The sequence below is a fragment of the Cololabis saira genome, chromosome 19, assembly GCF_033807715.1.
Source record: "Cololabis saira isolate AMF1-May2022 chromosome 19, fColSai1.1, whole genome shotgun sequence".
Classification (NCBI taxonomy): domain Eukaryota; kingdom Metazoa; phylum Chordata; class Actinopteri; order Beloniformes; family Belonidae; genus Cololabis; species Cololabis saira.
Window position 1 is genome coordinate 5,043,652 of NC_084605.1, and position 19,021 is coordinate 5,062,672.

The following is a 19,021-nucleotide window of genomic DNA, read 5'->3' on the forward strand; positions in this document are numbered from 1 at the left end:
ATCGTCATTTTTATCGTTATCGGGATAAATGCCAGAAATGATCGTGATACATTTTTTTGTCCATACCGCCCATCCCTAACCAGCACTCAGCACATGTACCGACCCGTTGGCGTGGAGATTCCCGATGTTTGACAGGAAGAAGTCCAGGTTGTTGGGGTGTCCTCTCTTCATCAGCGGGAGGATGGAGCAGGTGTGCTTCAGACTCCGCTTCAGGATGGCCTGTTTCCACGAGGTGGGAGAAACACACCAGGGTTTAAACGAGGAAGCAAACTGAGCAGCTACCCCACAATGTTCCCCCGAGCTGTCCAGTCTATAGAGGGAATGCATCGACGTCACTTCCCCACCGGACCAGCCCCCTTACTCGCACAGAGTGGCAAAACATCAGCAAAAACAGCTGCAACTAGTGGAAAAGACGGGATAACAGTCGATTATCAGCTTAAATTAAAGTCAGTTGTGACCCGTACAGGTACCAAGAACCAGTGGTCCATGGACATTAATATTTGGTACAGTTACCAAGAACCAGTGGTCCATGGACATTAATATTTGGTACAGTTACCAAGAACCAGTGGTCCATGGACATTATTATTTGGTACAGTTACCAAGAACCAGTGCTTCATGGACATTAATATTTGGTACAGTTACCAAGAACCAGTGGTCCATGGACATTAATATTTGGTACAGTTACCAAGAACCAGTGGTCCATGGACATTATTATTTGGTACAGTTACCAAGAACCAGTGGTCCATGGACATTAATATTTGGTACAGTTACCAAGAACCAGTGGTCCATGGACATTAATATTTGGTACAGTTACCAAGAACCAGTGGTCCATGACATTAATATTTGGTACAGTTACCCCAAGAACCAGTGGTCCATGGACATTAATATTTGGTACAGTTTCCCCAAGAACCAGTGGTCCATGGACATTAATATTTGGTACAGTTACCAAGAACCAGTGGTCCATGGACATTAATATTTGGTACAGTTACCCCAAGAACCAGTGGTCCATGGACATTAATATTTGGTACAGTTACCAAGAACCAGTGGTTCATGGACATTAATATTTGGTACAGTTACCCCAAGAACCAGTGGTCCATGGACATTAATATTTGGTACAGTTACCAAGAACCAGTGGTCCATGGACATTAATATTTGGTACAGTTACCAAGAACCAGTGGTTCATGGACATTAATATTTGGTACAGTTACCAAGAACCAGTGGTCCATGGACATTAATATTTGGTACAGTTACCAAGAACCAGTGGTCCATGGACATTAATATTTGGTACAGTTACCAAGAACCAGTGGTCCATGGACATTAATATTTGGTACAGTTACCAAGAACCAGTGGTCCATGGACATTGATATTTGGTACAGTTACCAAGAACCAGTGGTCCATGGACATTAATATTTGGTACAGTTACCAAGAACCAGTGGTCCATGGACATTAATATTTGGTACAGTTACCAAGAACCAGTGGTCCATGGACATTAATATTTGGTACAGTTACCCCAAGAACCAGTGGTCCATGGACATTAATATTTGGTACAGTCACCAAGAACCAGTGGTCCATGGACATTAATATTTGGTACAGTTACCAAGAACCAGTGGTCCATGGACATTAATATTTGGTACAGTTACCAAGAACCAGTGGTCCATGGACATTACTATTTGGCCACAAATCAAGTTTCCTGATATTTATATTTACTTAATTTCTACACCGGGGAAATTCACGAAGCAAAGCTTGAAGGCTTACAAAAGTCTTGACGCTTGGTCTGGATCCATGGATCTATGATGACGATCTACTACTTTGTCTTTAGTATTGGTCACAGAACATTTATGACCCAACATGGCACTTTTAATTTCGTTGCTATACAACAATGATAATAAAGATCTAATCTAATCTCACATGTAAACCTTGACACAGTCGACCGTGTGTTTACTCAGATCTCCAGATAACGGCACATTAACACTCTCTTTATGATCAGGAAGAGTTCATGTTCTCCAGATAGGAGTCGCACAGTAGTCGCTCAGATAAGACGCCCGTAAACCTGGGAAACCGGAGATTTTAACCAAGTAGGAGCTCAAACCATCTGAACAAGACAGTAGTAGCAGCAGTAGAAGTCATTATAGTTCTAGTAGCAGTACTGGTGGTATTAAAAGTACTGGTTGTATTAGGAGTACTGGTGATAGTAGCAGTACTGGTGGTATCAAAAGTACTGGTGGTATTAGCAGTACTAGTGGTAGTAGCAGTACTGGTTCAGAATCCAATTTAAAATTGTATTACTTGCATATAAAGCCCAAAACGGCTTAGCTCTGCATTATTTACAAGACCTGATAGTGCCTTATGTTCCTGGCAGAGCTCTCCGTTCCCGGAGTGCAGGTTTACACGTAGTTCCTAGAGTATCTAAATGTAGATTTGGAGGGCGGGCGTTCTGCTATCAGGCACCATTACTATGGAATTACTATTTTCTCCCACTAGGGGAGTTTTTTACCTGCCATTGTTTATGTAATAACTGCTCGGGGGTTTATGTTCATGTTCTGGGTCTCTGGAAAGCGCCTAGAGACAACTTTTGTTGTTTTAGACGCTATATAAATAAAATAAAATTGAATTGGTGGTATTATAAGTACTGGTGATAGTAGCAGCAGTACACGTAGTTGTAGTTTTGTTAGCAAGGCGGTGGAAGTCATTACAGTTGTTGTAGTACTCATTATACTTTTACTAGAAACTAATACTTGCAGTTGTAGTACCAGTAGTACCGGTACTTGTAGTACCCGTAGTTGTAGTACCAGTACTTGTAGTACCAGTACCTGTAGTACCAGTACTTGTAGTACCAGTACTTGCCCCGTACCTGCAGCAGAGCGTGCGGTGCGATCTCCACCACCACGGCGTCGTCAGGAATCAGGCGGAGTCCCTCCTGGAACAGAACCGGGCTCAGCAGGTTGTTGACGTGGTAGTCGGCCGAGCTGAACAGCGCCAGGGGAGATTTCCAGTCCGACTGGGGGATGCTGGTGCTGACCCAGCGGGCCGACCGCCGCCGGGGCTCCACGATCACCTGAACGCAGGGATTAAAGCAAAAAAAATATTTTTGACTGAAGAATTCTGTTCAGGGCAGTTCATATTCCCCTGTCATCTATGCGCTGCACCAACTTTAAGAACGGCCCCTTTTCTGCCGTGCGGTCGTTTCCCAAAGGTTTCAAGTAAAAAAGTTAAATGCTGTATTAGTCCTTCTGTTTTTTATCACATTTGATTCGATCCGATCCGATTTTGATGTTTGTTTTGTTCATGAGGGCAGTGTCCCCGGCTCTTAGGCCCCGTTTCCACATAGCCGGGTATTTACAAAAACGGATATTTCCCCCTCTACGTTTTGTAAAATTCCATCGTTTACACGAGATCGTTTTCAAAATCTCTTCGTTTACACGAATCCGCATAAATACGCTGTTAACGTCATGCCAGCCAATCAGAATCCTGGAAAAAACATCAACAAATGACACGTGTAACTTCCAGTTAAGGCTGATTTATGGTTCCGCGTTACACCAACGCAGAGCCTACAGCGTAGGGTACGCGGCGACGCACACCCTACGGCGCGCATCGCCGCGTACCCTACGCCGTAGGCTCTGCGTCGATTTAACGCGGGAACATAATTCAGGCTTTACTTCCAAGACGGAACGAGAGTGTTTCGTTTGGAGTGACAGAGAAGTGGAGTTACTTTTAAGTGTGACTTTAGAATATAAAACAGGTAAAATACAAGAAAATATTGACGGTTACAAACTAATTGTAAACACAGGTCGCACACATGACGCTGGTGACGTTTCTGTCTCATAATGTGACGTTCTGAAGCCTAAATCTCTGTTTTCCTCTGTTTAGACGCAACGTGAAAACTGAGTTTTTGAAAATCTCCACTTCGGCTGGAGATTTCAGAAATGATGGTTTTTGGAGACTTTGAGCTCCGTTTTCATGTAAACGAACGGCCAAAACGCATGAAAACACCACCGTTTTTGGTCCGTGTAAACGGGGCCTTAGTGACCCATCTTTCAGCATTTTTTCAAAAGAAAACTTAAATTTAGTTCGAGTTTTAAAAACCAGCGCTTTGTTAACGCTACCGCTGCTCTTCGACGCCGTGTTCATTGTTTGATAGTTTAACCCCACACGCATGTGTGAATTAAATGACGTGACTACTGGTACCCGTCGTGGTTTACAACAGCGTCAGATTAATGTCCAACATGATTTCATTGGATAGTCTAACGGCTGATTTATGGTTCCGCGTTACACCAACGCAGAGCCTACGGCGTAGGCTCTGCGTTGATTTAATGCGGGACCATAATTCAGGCTTTACTTCCAAGACGGAACGAGAGTCTTTGGTTTGGAGTGACAGAGAAGTGGAGTTACTTTTAAGTGTGACATTAGAATATAAAACTACGGCGTAGGCTCTGCGTTGGTGTAACGCGGAACCATAAATCAGCCTTAAACTGCACCACAAGAAAACGCACGTGCAAATGTTTTTTTGTTCTTTCTTTTTTTTCCTTATTTTCCAACTGACGGAAATCCGTCTAGAGACGGAGAACTTTAATCCCTGTGAACGTCACATGGTATGAAGTTGGAGTAAACGGAGCCGGGGGAACGCTGGCGTCGCTGGACGACGGCGGCGGCACCACCTACCTTCTTCAGAGCCGCCAGCAGCACCGGAGCGATGGACGACATGTAGTGGGAGTGGAAGGCCACGCCGGCGCTGCGGACCTCTTTGGCAAACACGCCCTGCTCCTTCAGCGTAGCCACGAAGCTGCTGACGGCGTCCTGGAGGAACAGGAACAGTCAGGGAACGGTACGGGAACAGCTGACGTATGAGACGTATGAGCAGGGAGTGAGTTCTGACCCGGGGCCCGGAGACGGTCACCGTGTCCTCAGCGTTGTGACAAGCTGGAACCACTCCCTTAGGACACTGGGCGATGCACTCCTGCCAGGTGAGACCTGGACAACACAGGAGAACAGAGATTAACGCAGGAAAATGAGGAAACCAGGAGAGTAAAAACTGGGAAACCAGGAAAAACAAACCAGAGAAACCTGGAGAATCATAACCAGAGAAATTGTGAAAAACAGACCAGAGAAAAACAGAAAAACAGACCAGAGAAACTAGGAAGATGGACTAGAGAAACCATAAAAATTGATCAGAGAAGCCATGAAAAACAGACCAGGGAGACAAGGATAAATTAAAACCAGAGAAATTAGGAAAACAGACCAGAGAAATTATGAGAAAACAGACCAGAGAAATAAAAAAAACAGACCAAAGAAACCAGGAAAAACGGACCAAAGAAATTATGAAAAACCGATCAAAGAAATTAAGAAAAACAGTCCAGAGGAGCCATGAAAAGAGACCAGAGACACCAGGAAATAAGGACCAAAAAACTCAGGAAAAAGACCAAAGAAACCAGGAAACCCCTACAAAAGAAATTATGAAAAACATACCAGAGAAATTATGCAAAAACAGACCACAGAAACCATAAAAATTGATCAGAGAAACCATGAAAAACAGACCAAAGAAATAATGAAAAACAGACCAAAGAAACCAGGAAAAACTAACCAGAGAAACTAGAAAATAAGGACCAAAGAAATTATGAAAAACTAACCAGAGAAACCAGGAAAAACAGACCAACGAAATAATGAAAAATTAACCAGAGAAACCAGGAAATAAGGACCAAAGAACTCAGGAAAAAGAGCAAAGAAACCGGGAAAACCCCACAAAAGAAATTATGAAATACAGACCAGAGAAACCGGATAACCAGACAAGAAAAACCAGGACAAAGGACCAGAGAAACCAGGAAAAACACACTGGAGAGACCGGGAGAACAGAAACCAGAGACACCAGAGACACCGGTCTGGACAGGTGGACGGCGGGACGTCAGTCCTCCTTACCGACGGCGGCCATGCCTCCGGGGGGAAGGCTGGCCTCCTTGATGCAGAGGCCTCTCCAGTAGGCGGCCAGGATGGCCTCGGCGTGGCTCAGCGAGCCGTCGGCGTAGCCACAGGCCAGCTCGCCCACCGAGTGGCCGATGATGCCGTCCGGCTGCAGCCCCATCCGGGTCAGCAGGTCGATCAGGGCGATCTGGGGGCGGAGGGGGAAGGAAAAAGAGATTAATGTTGAAGTACAATTTCAAGGAAAAAGTCGAAATGCCGAGAAAAAAGTCGAAATGTCGAGAAAAAAGTCGCAATTTCAAGAAAAAAGTCGCAATTTCGAGAGAAAAAAGTCGAAATGTCTAGAAAAAAAGTAGAAATGTTCAGAAGAAAGTAGCAATTTCGAGGAAAAAGTCGAAATGTCGAGAAAAAAGTCGCAATTTCGAGAAAAAAGTCGCAATTTCGAGAAAAAAGTCGCAATTTCGAGAAAAAAGTCGCAATTTCGAGAAAAAAGTCGAAATCTCGAGAAAAAAGTCGAAATCTCGAGAAAAAAGTCGAAATCTCGAGAAAAAAGTCGAAATGTTGAGAAAAAAGTCGAAATGTTGAGAAAAAAGTTGCAATTTCGAGAAAAAAATCGAAATGTTGAGATTAATGTTGAAGTATAATTTCAAGGAAAAAGTCGAAATGTCGAGAAAAAAGACGAAATGTCGAGGAAAAAAAGTCGCAATTTCGAGAAAAAAGTCGCAATTTCGAGAAAAAAGTCGCAATTTCGAGAGAAAAAAGTCGAAATGTCATACTTGAGAGAAACTATTCAGTTTGTGGCTAAATATTTGTACTTGTATGAAACTGAAGATCATAATGCAAACCTGACATTTACTTTTAGTTCAGTTTGTGGAAAATGGTTGTCCTGGCTTTCTCTTTAAAACTTAAACAGTTATAAAGCATTACAAACTGTAACAATAGGGCAAAAGCACAGCATTGTTTTGTATTTTGTGTCTTTCAAATAAAAAACTTAAACTAAAAAACCCTGCTATAATATCGTATCGTATCGTGATATTAGCGTATCGTCCCACACAAACCTCCCGCTAACAGCTGGGCTCACCTGTATGGCGGCGAGGCCCACGAAGGCGTGGACCGTGTCCTCAAACGTGTTCTCGTCGGCCTCCATGAGCAGCCGGGACACCACCAGGCCCGTGTCCCGCAGGGCCGAGTCCGAGCGCTGGACCGACTCCCGGAAGTCCGGCAGCTGCATGAGGCTGCGGCCCATCCCGGCCCACTGGGTCCCCATTCCTGCAGAGACACGGCAGAGACGCTCAGTTCACACACTAGAGAAAAAAAGATGCTCTAAGGCAGGGGTGTCAAACAAATTTTGCTTGGCGGGCCGGATTTGACCAATTCTTTTCTCGCGGGCCGCACATTCAAAATAACAAAAACAGTTTTTTTTTTACTATTGTTATCTAATCCAATATCAGTTTTGTTAATTTTAAAGGAAATATGCACTTTGTTTACACTCTAATTATGTAAAATATATTTCTTCAGGATCTTTTCTTGAAATTTCTCGTTTTTTTTTTCAAATTATGTAAGATAATTTATTACATGGTACTCAAAGTCTGCAATTTAACCCAATAGTCATTCTGGTGTTTCAAATTCAGTGTATATAACATTCTTAGATACTTAAAACACAAAATGTAAAACTCTGGACTGAAAATGAACATATATATTACATTATTTGTCAAGTATTACATTATCAGTTTTGGAAAAAAAAAAAAAACACCTGAAAATGTAATAAATTCCCAATAATGTAATAAGGTATTAAATTATCGGTAAAAATGTTATTACAATATCCGTCAGGATATTTTATTACATTATTGGTGAAGTTATTACATTATTTGATTTTATTACATTTTTGATTGAGTTAAGTGCAAATTTTATTACATTTTCAGGAAATTATTACATTATAGGGTGAAATTATTACATTATAGGGTGAAATTATTACATTATAGGGTGAAATTATTACATTATAGGGTGCTACAAGCAGGAAACGATCCCTAACGCAGCAGCAGATCTCCATGACAACGATGAAACAGAGAGGTTTCCTCCTCCTCCACCTTACGGCGGCGGCGGGAACTCACCTGAGCAGACGTACCAGAGCGGCCGGGCGGCCGCCTGCACCTGCAGCACCTCGGTGACGTCGGCCTGCGCGCCCAGCACGGCGAAGCCCCGGTAGGGCATGGCGGCGGGCGGCGCCCCCGCCACGCCGTTCAGCAGGGACAGGAATCCGTCGTCCGCCGCGTGCTCCCTGCCCTTCTGCAGGACGGCCCGCACCGCCGCCTCCGTGCGGCCGCAGGCCTTGAGGATTCTGGGTAACGTCCTCGGCGAGCTGCCGTCGTGAGCAGCCGTCGCCGCGTCGCCCGGCCGCAGGATGACGTGGACGTTGGAGCCTCCGAACCCGAAGGAGTTGATCCCCACGATGCCGCCCCGGACCGGGGTGGGCCGGTCCACCACCTGGACCCGGCCGTCCGTCAGGGCCGGGATGTCGGCGTTGGGACTGTGGAAGTGCAGGTTGGGGGCCCAGACCCGGCGCTCCAGGGACAGGACCACCTGGGGGGACACGGGCCGGAGGTTGGACCCAATCAGGAGGTTCAGAACACAAACCAGGACGGGCCGACTGGATCAGGGGCCTCATTTATAAAGCTTGCTTGCGCACAAAACAGGGCTTGAAACTGAGATGCGGACGCCACCTTCTATGCAAAGGTTTGGATTTAAAAAGAAAAAACTAACCGAAAAACGTGCGTATCTCTAGGCCAACCCTGATGCTCCCGCAGGAATTTACTTAAGACACGGGGAACTGGCGACGCAGTCGGTGAGGTGGTGAAATGAAGCCAGATTCATGTCATACTCTTAATAATGTCATCACATATCACAACATATATCAGACTTATAATATAATAGCGCTGATCGTGTTCCTCTGTGTTTGAAGCACAGCGTCAGTCAGGACTCTGCTGCTGCTGGAGCTGCAGCCGCGGTGAGTGGGCTCGCCACCCGTCCCTTGAAATACGGAATTGTTACGTAATTGGGAATTCAAATTTATATAAAAACAGTTTATTCCGTATTTCACAATCGTCCCATGCACGTCTGTCACATACGCACACACTAGTTAAGCCTAATTATGCCTAAATAATGGTTCCGCATTACGCGGCGACCCGCCCTGTCCGGTGCGCGTGGCCGCGTAACCTACGGCGTAGGCTCTGCGTCGATTTAACGCGGAACCATAAATCAGCCTTGAGCAGCACTGAGGGGAGGAGGGGGAGCGGGGTTTCCGTCCCGTCTTCGCACAGAGTGTCTTGATGATTTGCAATTACAGGCTGAGCCTACCGTTAGTTCTTAAACTGTAAAAAAAAAAAAGGGGGGGGGGACGCCGACAAAAACATGAGTTTGAAAAGTGGGGGGGGGGCATGTCCCCCCTGTTCCCAGTGGAAATTGCGCCCTTGCGCCTCACTGCGTTTTATTTTCACTCGCTTTATTTTAAACTATTTACATACTATTTATACTTTTACTGTGACCACCAAATAATGTGGTTTTCCTGTCCTCCACCTCATCCACAACATCTCCATCTCAGTCTCCGTTAAATTTAGTGGCACGGTGTCTCCACACGTCTCATTCATCCTGACGCCCAAATGGGCTGCAGGAAGCCGCTGCGCATGCTCAGCAGGCTCATTCATATGCAAATACTACTTTGCATTGCCCTTTTAAAGGTATGGAGTGGGCGTGTAGAGGGCGGGATATGAGGTGGATTCACCTGCGCAACCTTCCAGCTGGACTGTGATTTATAAAGAGAACATTGCGTGCACACGGTTTTATAAATCCAGATTTTTTTTGCGCCCGCCTGAAGGGAGAAAAAAATGTTTTTGTGTCCTGAAATGCCCTGAATTCCCAAAACACAGTCTGCACCTGCTGTTTGTTAACAAATGTAGCTGTGATGTGTGGCTTGTTCACACGGGGCTGGGTTCCCGTGGGAAGCGACTTGGAGTGGGAGCTCGCGTAGGGGTGAAGGGGCCTTCTCCCGCCCCCACCAGCTAGGAAAGTTATAAAGACGGGACAGCCGGAAGTTCGGGTCAGAGTCAGCTGCGGGTCTAGTGCAGCCCCCGGGTCTGGCGCTCAGAAGGCACGCCAATTTTTTCCAGTGGCCAGCCGCGGTACTGCAACCAAAAATCCCATGGGGCCCAGAAAGCTTTTTTCCCATAGACCGCAATAGTAAAAGAGAAGCCTCTAAAACTGTTCACAGGACACCTCCAGCTGTAATCACCGGCTATTACTAATCTTTGTATTCTATATTTTTAAGTCATGGACTTTATATCCGTCAAAAATGTTTTATAATGGCCAGAAAAGTCAAAGAAAAGTCTCTTTCTGGGCGTGACGTCACGGCTGACGTCACAGCCGTGTCCGTGCATTCCACGGATGTTTATATTAATATATATTATGTAATTATATTATATTAATACATTAATAATATATGTAATACTATACATGTAATAATATACATTAATTAATATATTATATTAATACATATTATATTAATATTCGCGTCATTGCCCCGGGGCATGATGGGAGGTGACTCAACTGCGCATGCTCTATGGGCCGCATAACACGGAAGTAAACCCGGAAGTCAGAGATTTTTTCGGCGTATGCGCTGGCTGAGCAGAATGCATTGAAATGAATGGGTGATATTTTACCGTTCACGATAAACCGTCAAAAAAATTCCTCACGATAAGAATTTCTCATCTCGCGGTAAAAACGATAAATTCCCTTTGATGACGTTTTTGTGTAAAGCCGATTTACACGGAAGGAAGGAAGGAAGGAAGGAAGGAAGGAAGGAAGGAAGGAAGGAAGGGAGAAAAGAGGAAGGGAAGAAGGAAGGAAGGAAGGAAGGAAGGAAGGGAAGGAAGGAAGGAAGGAAGGAAGGAAAGAAAGAAGGAGAGAGCAGGATGAAAGAAGGGAAGGAAGGAAGGGAGAAACAAGGAAAGGATGAAGGAAGGAAGGAAGGAAGGAAGGAAGGAAGGAGAAAAAGAAGGAAGGAAGGAAAGAGGATGGGAAGAAAGAAGGAGAGAGCAGAGGGAGAAAACAAGGAAGGATAGGATGAAGAGAAGAAAGAAAGAAAGAAAGAAAAGAAAGAAAGAAAGAAAGAAAGAAAGAAAGAAAGAAAGAAAGAAAGAAAGAAAGAAAGAAAGAAAGAAAGAAAGAAAGAAAGAAAGAAAGAAAGAAAGAAAGAAAGAAAGAAAGAAAGAAAGAAAGAAAGGAAGGAAAAAGGATAAATTCCTGTTGATGAGGGTTTTTGTGTAACAAACATGGCCGATCTGAGAGCCAGATAGATTTATAGTTACAAAGGTGGAGTTGAATTGGTATTTTTTTATCGTCATTTTTATCGTTATCGGGATAAATACCAGAAATTATCGTGATAAATTTTTTAGTCCATACCGCCCATCCCTAATGGGCGGCCCATTTTTTGATATCCCATCCAGTTTTATAATAAAATCCATGGTCTAGTGCACGACGCCTAGCGGGTTTTCAGCTACTCTGCCAGGACTGTCCGGCTCTCCAGTCCTTCTGTGTTGAGGTAAGAGGTACAAGGCCTAGCCCCGGTGTAATTGTCTGTTGATTTGCCTTTTGCGGGGGATAACTTGACACAGGGTTATCCTAGCAAAACAGCAATTGTGTGTGCAGTCTTTTTGTGTGCACTGCTTGCTAATAAATGTATTCATAATAGCAAAAGCGAGTTTGTGTGTGTGTGTGTGATTCATTTTTGCGCAGCCGACCACTCTCGAACCCTAAGTGAGATTCTCCCAAAACACCGCCATTTTCGGCTTTTGGGTGTACGTGCACTTTGAGTATGAATCCTACGCACTCCTTTATAAATGAGGCCCCAGAGCAGTCAGGCGATGGTAGTTAGCAGACTGAATAAGTCCAGGACCGGAAGACAAGACGGTGGACCGGAAGACGAGCCATCTGCACTCACCTTTGCCAGCGCCGCCAGGCCCGAGGCCGGTTCTGGGTGGCCCATGTTGGACTTGGTGGACCCGATGAGCAGCGGCTCTCGCTTGGACTGACAGAAGACGCCAACGATCCCGTTGACCTCCTGCGGGTCCCCCACCTGGGGACAGGGTCAAGAAGACGGGGACGGGTCAGGGGTCTCCACGCTGGACCAGAACCAGCGGTGAGGACGTGCCGATACCGATGCAGATACCGACCTTGGTTCCGGTGCCGTGGGCCTCGATGTATTCCACCTGATCCGGAGACACGTTGCCTCCTGGTACAAGGACCGGACCAGACGCTGCTGCATCTCACCTGAGGGGAACGTCACACCTGCAGGACCAGAACCAGAACCAGGACCAGGGGAGGTCAGACAGTGTTCTTCAAACTAGTGATGCACCGATTGTTCGGTAACCGAAATTGTTCGGCCGAAAATGGCAAAAAAAACACTTTCGGTGTTCGGTGGAATAAGTGGGAAAACCGAACAATTAATAACGGCGTTGTAATATAAGGAAATAGACTGGCCGCTCCGTAACTGTTGCACCACAAACATAAATCGTTGGCCAACCAAAAAGTAACCACATATGAATTTTAGCTAACATTCACCAGGAGGTGGAACCAAAACAACATAATGCTGGGAAATTAAAAAATGTTCAGTTTTTTTATGTTCAATACATTTTTTTCTACCTTGTAATTTTGTAAAAGATTTTTTTTTTGAAAAGCATGCCTAAATCAAATGTATTGTGATTTATGCAATGGTGAAAAAATTGGCAAAATAAATGAAAAACTGCGAAGAACCATGTTCGGTATTGTTCGGTATTCGGCCAAGTGTTTATTATTATTTTCGGTTTCGGTCACAAATTTTCATTTCGGTGCATCGCTACTTCAAACCCAGATCTCTTATAAAAGTTCCTTTTTGTTGATATGCATACATTTTTCCTTCATCAAGAACTGATAAAACCACACAAACACTGGTTACCATGGAAACCCCTGTCAACACTATAATACAGGGGAGGACCACAGGGGGTGCCCCAGGGCTCTTTATGAGGACTTCTGCTGTTTTACTTCCAGTCAGCACAGCCAGCACTGCAAAACCTCAAAATCTTACCAGGAATATGTGTCTTATTTCTAGTTAAAATGTCCTCATTTTAGTCAAACAATCTCATTACACTTAAAACAAGAGTCATTACCAGAAAAATAACTTTGACAATTTTCACCTGTTTCAAGTAAATTTTCACTTGAAATAAGTAGAAAAATCTGCCAGTGGGACAAGATTTATCTTCTCATTACAAGCAAAAAAAAAAAAAAAATCTTGTTCCACTGGGCAGATTTTACTACTCATTTTAAGTGAAAATCTACTTGAAACAGGTGAAAATTGTTGACATTTTTTTTACTAAAAATTAGACATTTTAAATAGAAATAAGACAAATATTCTTGTTAAGATTTAGCGTTTTTGCAGTGTGGTGTTGATACAAGTCATTCTATATGCAGATGACACCCGACCTGTCCTCAGTTTAGGGAGCAGAAGTGAAACCAACCAACCCATAAAGTTGGACAACGCTAGCCGTGATTTTAGAAGAATGATCCAAAATAGCACCTGAAATTCTTGGTGGTAAAAGTGGTTAAATTTTACCGTTTCAACAGGTCTGAAATGTAAAAAGAAAGATAGAATTGAGCCAGCCAGAAAGAAAGAAGAAGAAAGAAAGAAAGAAAGAAAGAAAGAAAGAAAGAAAGAAAGAAAGAAAGAAAGAAAAGAAAGAAAGAAAGAAAAGAAAGAAAGAAAGAAAGAAAGAAAGAAAGAAAGAAAGAAAGAAGAAAGAAAGAAAGAAAGAAAGAAAGAAAGAAAGAAAGAAAGAAAGAAAGAAAGAAAGAAAGAAAGAAAGAAAGAAAGAAACTGATTTACGTACAAACTAATAAACTGAAAATGTAAATATCGTGGCTTACTACTGTGTAAAGAAATTATAATCAAAGGACATAAAATAAACAATGTGTTTCTTCAGTTTGCATCTTTCATGTTCCAACATTCACCACAGGAAACTTCTTCCCCGTTAAGGGGGGACGGGGTACCAGGGACACAGACGGTGGAAACGTGACCGATGTGTCTGAGCTGGAACTCCTTCTCCTCACCTTGATCTTTGTATCCGTCTGTGTTGTTTCCTGCGTTGAGCACCGTGGCGTAGACTCTCCTGGCCAGCGGCCGCCTCATCAGCAGCACCGCCACCGCCGCTTCAGACCGGCAGTATCCGTTTCCTGCTCCAAAACAGGTGCCGTGGTTAGCATTAGCATTAGCGTAGGCAGGGTAGCAGGAGGAGACGAGCCCCCCTAGTGGGGGTCGGGTCCAGGGGGTCGGCAACCCAAAATGTTGAAAGAGTCATAATGGACCAAACACACAAAAAACTAATATGTCTGGAGCCGCAAAAAATGAAGTCTTTATAAGCCTTAGAATGAAGGCAAAAGGTCGAGAAAAAAGGCGAAATGTTGAGAAAAAGGTCGAAATGTCGAGAAAAAAGTTGAAATGTCGAGAAAAAGGTTGAAATGTCGAGAAAAAAGTCGAAATGTCGAGAAAAAGGTTGAAATGTTGAAAAAAAGTCGCAATTTCGAGAAAAAAGTCGAAATGTCGAGAAAAAGGTTAAAATGTTGAAAAAAAGTTGCAATTTCGAGAAAAAAGTCGAAATGTCGAGAAAAAAGGTTAAAATGTTGAAAAAAAGTCGAAATGTCGAGAAAAAAGTCGAAATGTCGAGAAAAAAGTAATTGTCGAGAAAAAGGTTGAAATGTCGAAAGTCAAAATGTTGAGAAAAAAGTCGAAATGTCGAGATTAATGTTGAAGTACAATTTTTGAGAAAAAAGTCGAAATGTTGAGAAAAAAGTCGAAATGACGAGAAAAAAGTCGAAATGTCGAGAAAAAGGTTGAAATGTCGAGAAAAAAAGTCGAAATGTCGAGAAAAAAGTCGAAATGTCGAGATTAAAAAGGAAAGGAAACATGAAGAAAAGAAGAAAAAAAGGGAAAAAAATTGTCAAACATTTGTGAAAAAGCTCCAGGAGCCACTAGGGCGGCGCTAAAGAGTCACATGCAGCTCTAGAGCCGCAGGTTGCCGACCCCTGGTCTAGATCTACAAACTGGGACTCGTACCTGACGAGTCGAAGGACTTGCAGGTGCCCTCTGGACTGAGCATGCCCAGCTTCATGAACTGCACTGAGGTGTTTGGCTTGAGCAGCAGGTTGACTCCGCCACCAGCGCGGCGTCACAGTGGCCCTGGCGAATGGCGTGGAAGGCGTTTTCCAACGCCAGCAGGCTGGAGGAGCAGGCGGTGTCGATTGGCGGTGCTGGGGCCTGGATAAGGAGCACGGGTACGACAGCGGTTAGGAAACCACAACCAGAACCAGGGGTAGGGATGCCCCCATACCATTTTTTTCACAACCGAGTACAAGTATTTTAATTTGTGTGAGTATCGATACGATACTTCTACCACAAAAATAACTAGGCTAAAAATGCAATGAATTGGAAGACTTGAAGGTTTTATTTGCAACAGATAAATTCAATAAAAATAAATAAAATTCAATTCAATTTTATTATATATAGCGTCTAATACAACAGATGCTGTCTCTAGATGCTTTTCCAGAGACCCAGAACATAAACCCCCGAGTAGGAATGGTGTGATATTTTACCGTTCACGATATACTGTCAAAAAATTCCCCACGGTAAGAATTTGTATCTCACGATAAAAACGATAAATTCCTGTTGATGATGTTTACACAACGTACGTGAAGGAAGGAAGGAAGGAAGGAAGGAAGGAAGGAAGGAAGGAAGGAAGGAAGGAAAGAAAGAGGAGAGAGCAGGAGGAAAGAAGGAAGGAAGGAAGGAAGGAAATGAGCCTGAAAGAAAGAAAGAAAGAAAGAAAGAGCAGGAGGAAGAAAGAAAGAAAGAAAGAAAGAAAGAAAGAAAGAAAGAAAGAAAGAAAGAAAGGAGAGAGCAGGAGGAAAGAAGGAAGGAAGGAAGGAAATGAGCCTGAAAGAAAGAAAGAAAGAAAGAAAGAAAGAAAGAAAGAAAGAAAGAAAGAAAGAAAGAAAGAAAGAGGAAGGAAGGAAGGAGAGAGCAGGAGGAAAGAAGGAAGGAAGGAAGGAAATGAGCCTGAAAGAAAGAAAGAAAGAAAGAAAGAAAGAAAGAAAGAAAGAAAGAAAGAAAGAAAGAAAGAGGAAGGAAGGAAGGAGAGAGCAGGAGGAAGGAAGGAAGGAAGGAAGGAAGGAAGGAAGGAAGGAAGGAAGGAAGGAAAGAAAGAAAGAAAGAAAGAGGAGAGAGCAGGAGGAAAGAAGGAAGGAAGGAAATGAGCCTGAAAGAAAGAAAGAAAGAAAGAGCAGGAGGAAGAAAGAAAGAAAGAAAGAAAGAAAGAAAGAAAGAAAGAAAGGAGAGAGCAGGAGGAAAGAAGGAAGGAAGGAAGGAAATGAGCCTGAAAGAAAGAAAGAAAGAAAGAAAGAAAGAAAGAAAGAAAGAAAGAAAGAAAGAAAGAAAGAAAGAAAGAAAGAAAGAAAGAAAGAAAGAAAGAAAGAAAGAAGGATAAATTCCCGTTGATGACGTTTTTGTGTAACAAACATGGTGGATCTGAGAGCGAGATAGATTTATAGTTGAAAAGGTGGAGTTGAAATTGGTATTTTTTTCATCGTTATCGGGATAAATGCCAGAAATTATCGTGATAAATCTTTTAGTCCATACCGCCCATTCCTAGTTCACATATACCAAACGTTCCGATCTTTAGGGGGAAACGTTCCCTATTCCGGAACAACTGCTCCAAACGGGACAGGTGTGAAAGCAGCCTATGAGAGCATTATCGGTATCAGGGCATCCCTAACCAGGGGCCACGCCACCTCTGGTCCCGGAGCCGGAAGGCGCGTCTACAAACCTTTGAAGTCGAAGAAGTAGGAGAGTCTGTTGGCCAGCATGGCGCGCTGGCAGCCGGTCATGCTTGTAGCCCAGCAGCTCCTCGGGGTCCCGGCTGAACGCCTCGCCGGCCTCCGAGCCGCTCACGCCGATGTAGACGCCCGTCTTGCTGCCGCGCAGCGCGCTGGGGCTCAGTCCTGCAGAGAAACCAGTCAAAACTAGTGATGAAACTGTTCGGTAACCGAAATTGTTCGCCGAAAATAGCAAGAAAACAGTTTCGAGGCACCTATTGTCTATCATCTATTGTTATCTTGCATGTTTTTTATTATTTATTTTTTTTCATTTTCCGGCCAGATTTCGGTTCGCTACCCCTCCTACAGATTTCAGAGGACCCAGGCGCATCATATATCAAAAACGTGCGGCTCGATCGGAAATAGTGTGCTATGACTTTTGGGTGTTGAAATTCCCATTTTTCCCAAAGTTATTCCCAAAAAAAACGGCCAAAAAAACCCCATTCAAAGTGGATGGGAAAAGGTAAAAAAAAGAAGTAAAAATTCAACTTTTTTCTGAGTCACCTAGCTTTCTCATACCTGCACGTAGAAATGTCATTCAAACTTCAAAACGGAGGAAAACTTCTCTTCTCTCCAAAAACACCAAACAGTTTCCTCCTAAGATGTACACTTTTCAAAATATGAGCACTCAAGCGAGGACTGGAAATCACTTTTTCGTCAAATCCTAGAGTGTGGAATGTCGGTCGGTAGAGTGTGAGAAACAGTTAAAAAATAACCCAAATATTTATTTGTAACTCGAGCTCACGGCCGAACCGTAAAAGGCACACAAATAATTTTTGGTTAGAATGTAGACATAGGTGTTGGGATTCATAAAATGTTACTTTGACAGGCGGAGTATGCACAAAATTTAAAGGGGGGGCTAGAGCGGCGCCAATACCTGTCTCAACGTTTTCTTCAAAAGAATCTCACTCTGAATTCGCACTGAGCTTACTCACTCATTTTAAGGAATATCTGAATAAAATTAATCGTCAGAATCTGCCGGCTTCTGTGTCTCTCACGATGCTTTAATTTTTTGGCTACGAGCTACGGTTTTATCACAAATCGGAGTGATTTGAGACCTTGTCAGAAGCCAAAATCTGGGTTTTTCTCACAGCCAAACCGGAAGTTCTTAAGTGAGGTTCTTGTTTCCGTGGCAAGTGAAACAGCATCACTAGTCTGAACCGTGGAACCACTCCCTCCTGACACCGCCACCGGGCCTCACCTCCGTCCACGATGGCCTCGTAGGAGATCTCCAGCATCAGCCGCAGCTGCGGGTCCATGGTGTTGGCCTGCTTGGGGTGGACGCCGAAGAAGGAGGCGTCGAAGTGGCCGATGTCCTTCAGCTTCCCGTTCCTCCTCGGGAGCCCGTACAGACCTTCAGACGGGGGGAGAAGGTTCTCAGAGAGGTTCTCAGAGGAGTCCGGTATGGACCGGTTCTGGTCGTGTGCGGGGCCTCACCTGGCTTCCACCGCCGGTCGTCCTCCGTCACCATGTCCACACTGTTGATGAGGTTCTCCCAGAACTCCTCCAGGTTGTTGGACTCCGGCAGGCGGCCCGATATCCCGGCGATGACGATCTCGTCCATCTCGAGTCACTGTGAAGACAGAGAGGATGAACCGGAGCACCCGGACCAGAACCAGGTTGGTTCTGCAGAACACATGGATCCAAGCGAGTAAAACATCCCATCATCTGCATACAGGCGGGAAGTTAGAGTTTGAGATATTTCAATCAACCGCTAACCGCCTGCTCACACTATACGTTTGAAGGGAGATAAATACATTTTGTGTCCTGAAATGCCCTGGATTCCCAAAACACAGCTTTAATCAGCCATGCACCTGCTGTTTATTATAACAAATGTAAACTGTGAGAGTTCACACGGGATTTTGCTCCCATGTGAGGCGAGACTTATTTTGAGAACTTGCGGGTGGGGGGGGGGCGAATGGGCCCTTTCCCACCCCCCCTCCGCAAGGTGCTGAGTAAAAAGGTATAAAGACGCGACAGCCGGAAGTCCGGGTTAGAGTCAGCTGTGGGTCTAGTGCACGGACGCCTAGCAGGTTTTTTTGGCCTACTCTGCCAGGACTGTTCGGCTCTCCAGTCTCTTGTGTCGAGGTTAGAGTATAAGGCCATGGCCCTGTGTAATTGTGTGTGCGTAATATTGCTCTGCCATTTGTGGGGGATAACT

General features: G+C 44.2%; 2 protein-coding genes across 2 annotated transcripts in view; both read right to left on the reverse strand.

The window, feature by feature from the left end:
- Window positions 1-18,430, reverse strand: part of fasn (fatty acid synthase) — a 52,410-nt gene extending 33,980 nt beyond the window's left edge. The window contains 18 exon segments of the mRNA XM_061708975.1: window positions 104-219; window positions 2,852-3,055; window positions 4,660-4,794; window positions 4,874-4,968; window positions 5,911-6,100; window positions 6,992-7,179; window positions 8,022-8,490; window positions 11,903-12,037; window positions 12,135-12,190; window positions 12,193-12,249; window positions 14,044-14,166; window positions 15,047-15,148; window positions 15,151-15,232; window positions 15,234-15,247; window positions 16,812-16,875; window positions 16,877-16,986; window positions 18,062-18,214; window positions 18,298-18,430. Of these exon segments, the coding sequence (XP_061564959.1) occupies window positions 104-219; window positions 2,852-3,055; window positions 4,660-4,794; window positions 4,874-4,968; window positions 5,911-6,100; window positions 6,992-7,179; window positions 8,022-8,490; window positions 11,903-12,037; window positions 12,135-12,190; window positions 12,193-12,249; window positions 14,044-14,166; window positions 15,047-15,148; window positions 15,151-15,232; window positions 15,234-15,247; window positions 16,812-16,875; window positions 16,877-16,986; window positions 18,062-18,214; window positions 18,298-18,424 (2,420 nt within the window). The 5' untranslated portion in view covers window positions 18,425-18,430.
- A 94-nt stretch (window positions 18,431-18,524) lies between these two features.
- Window positions 18,525-19,021, reverse strand: part of LOC133419754 (unconventional myosin-XV-like) — a 93,660-nt gene continuing 93,163 nt past the window's right edge. The window contains 1 exon segment of the mRNA XM_061709168.1: window positions 18,525-18,528. Within this exon segment, the coding sequence (XP_061565152.1) occupies window positions 18,525-18,528 (4 nt within the window).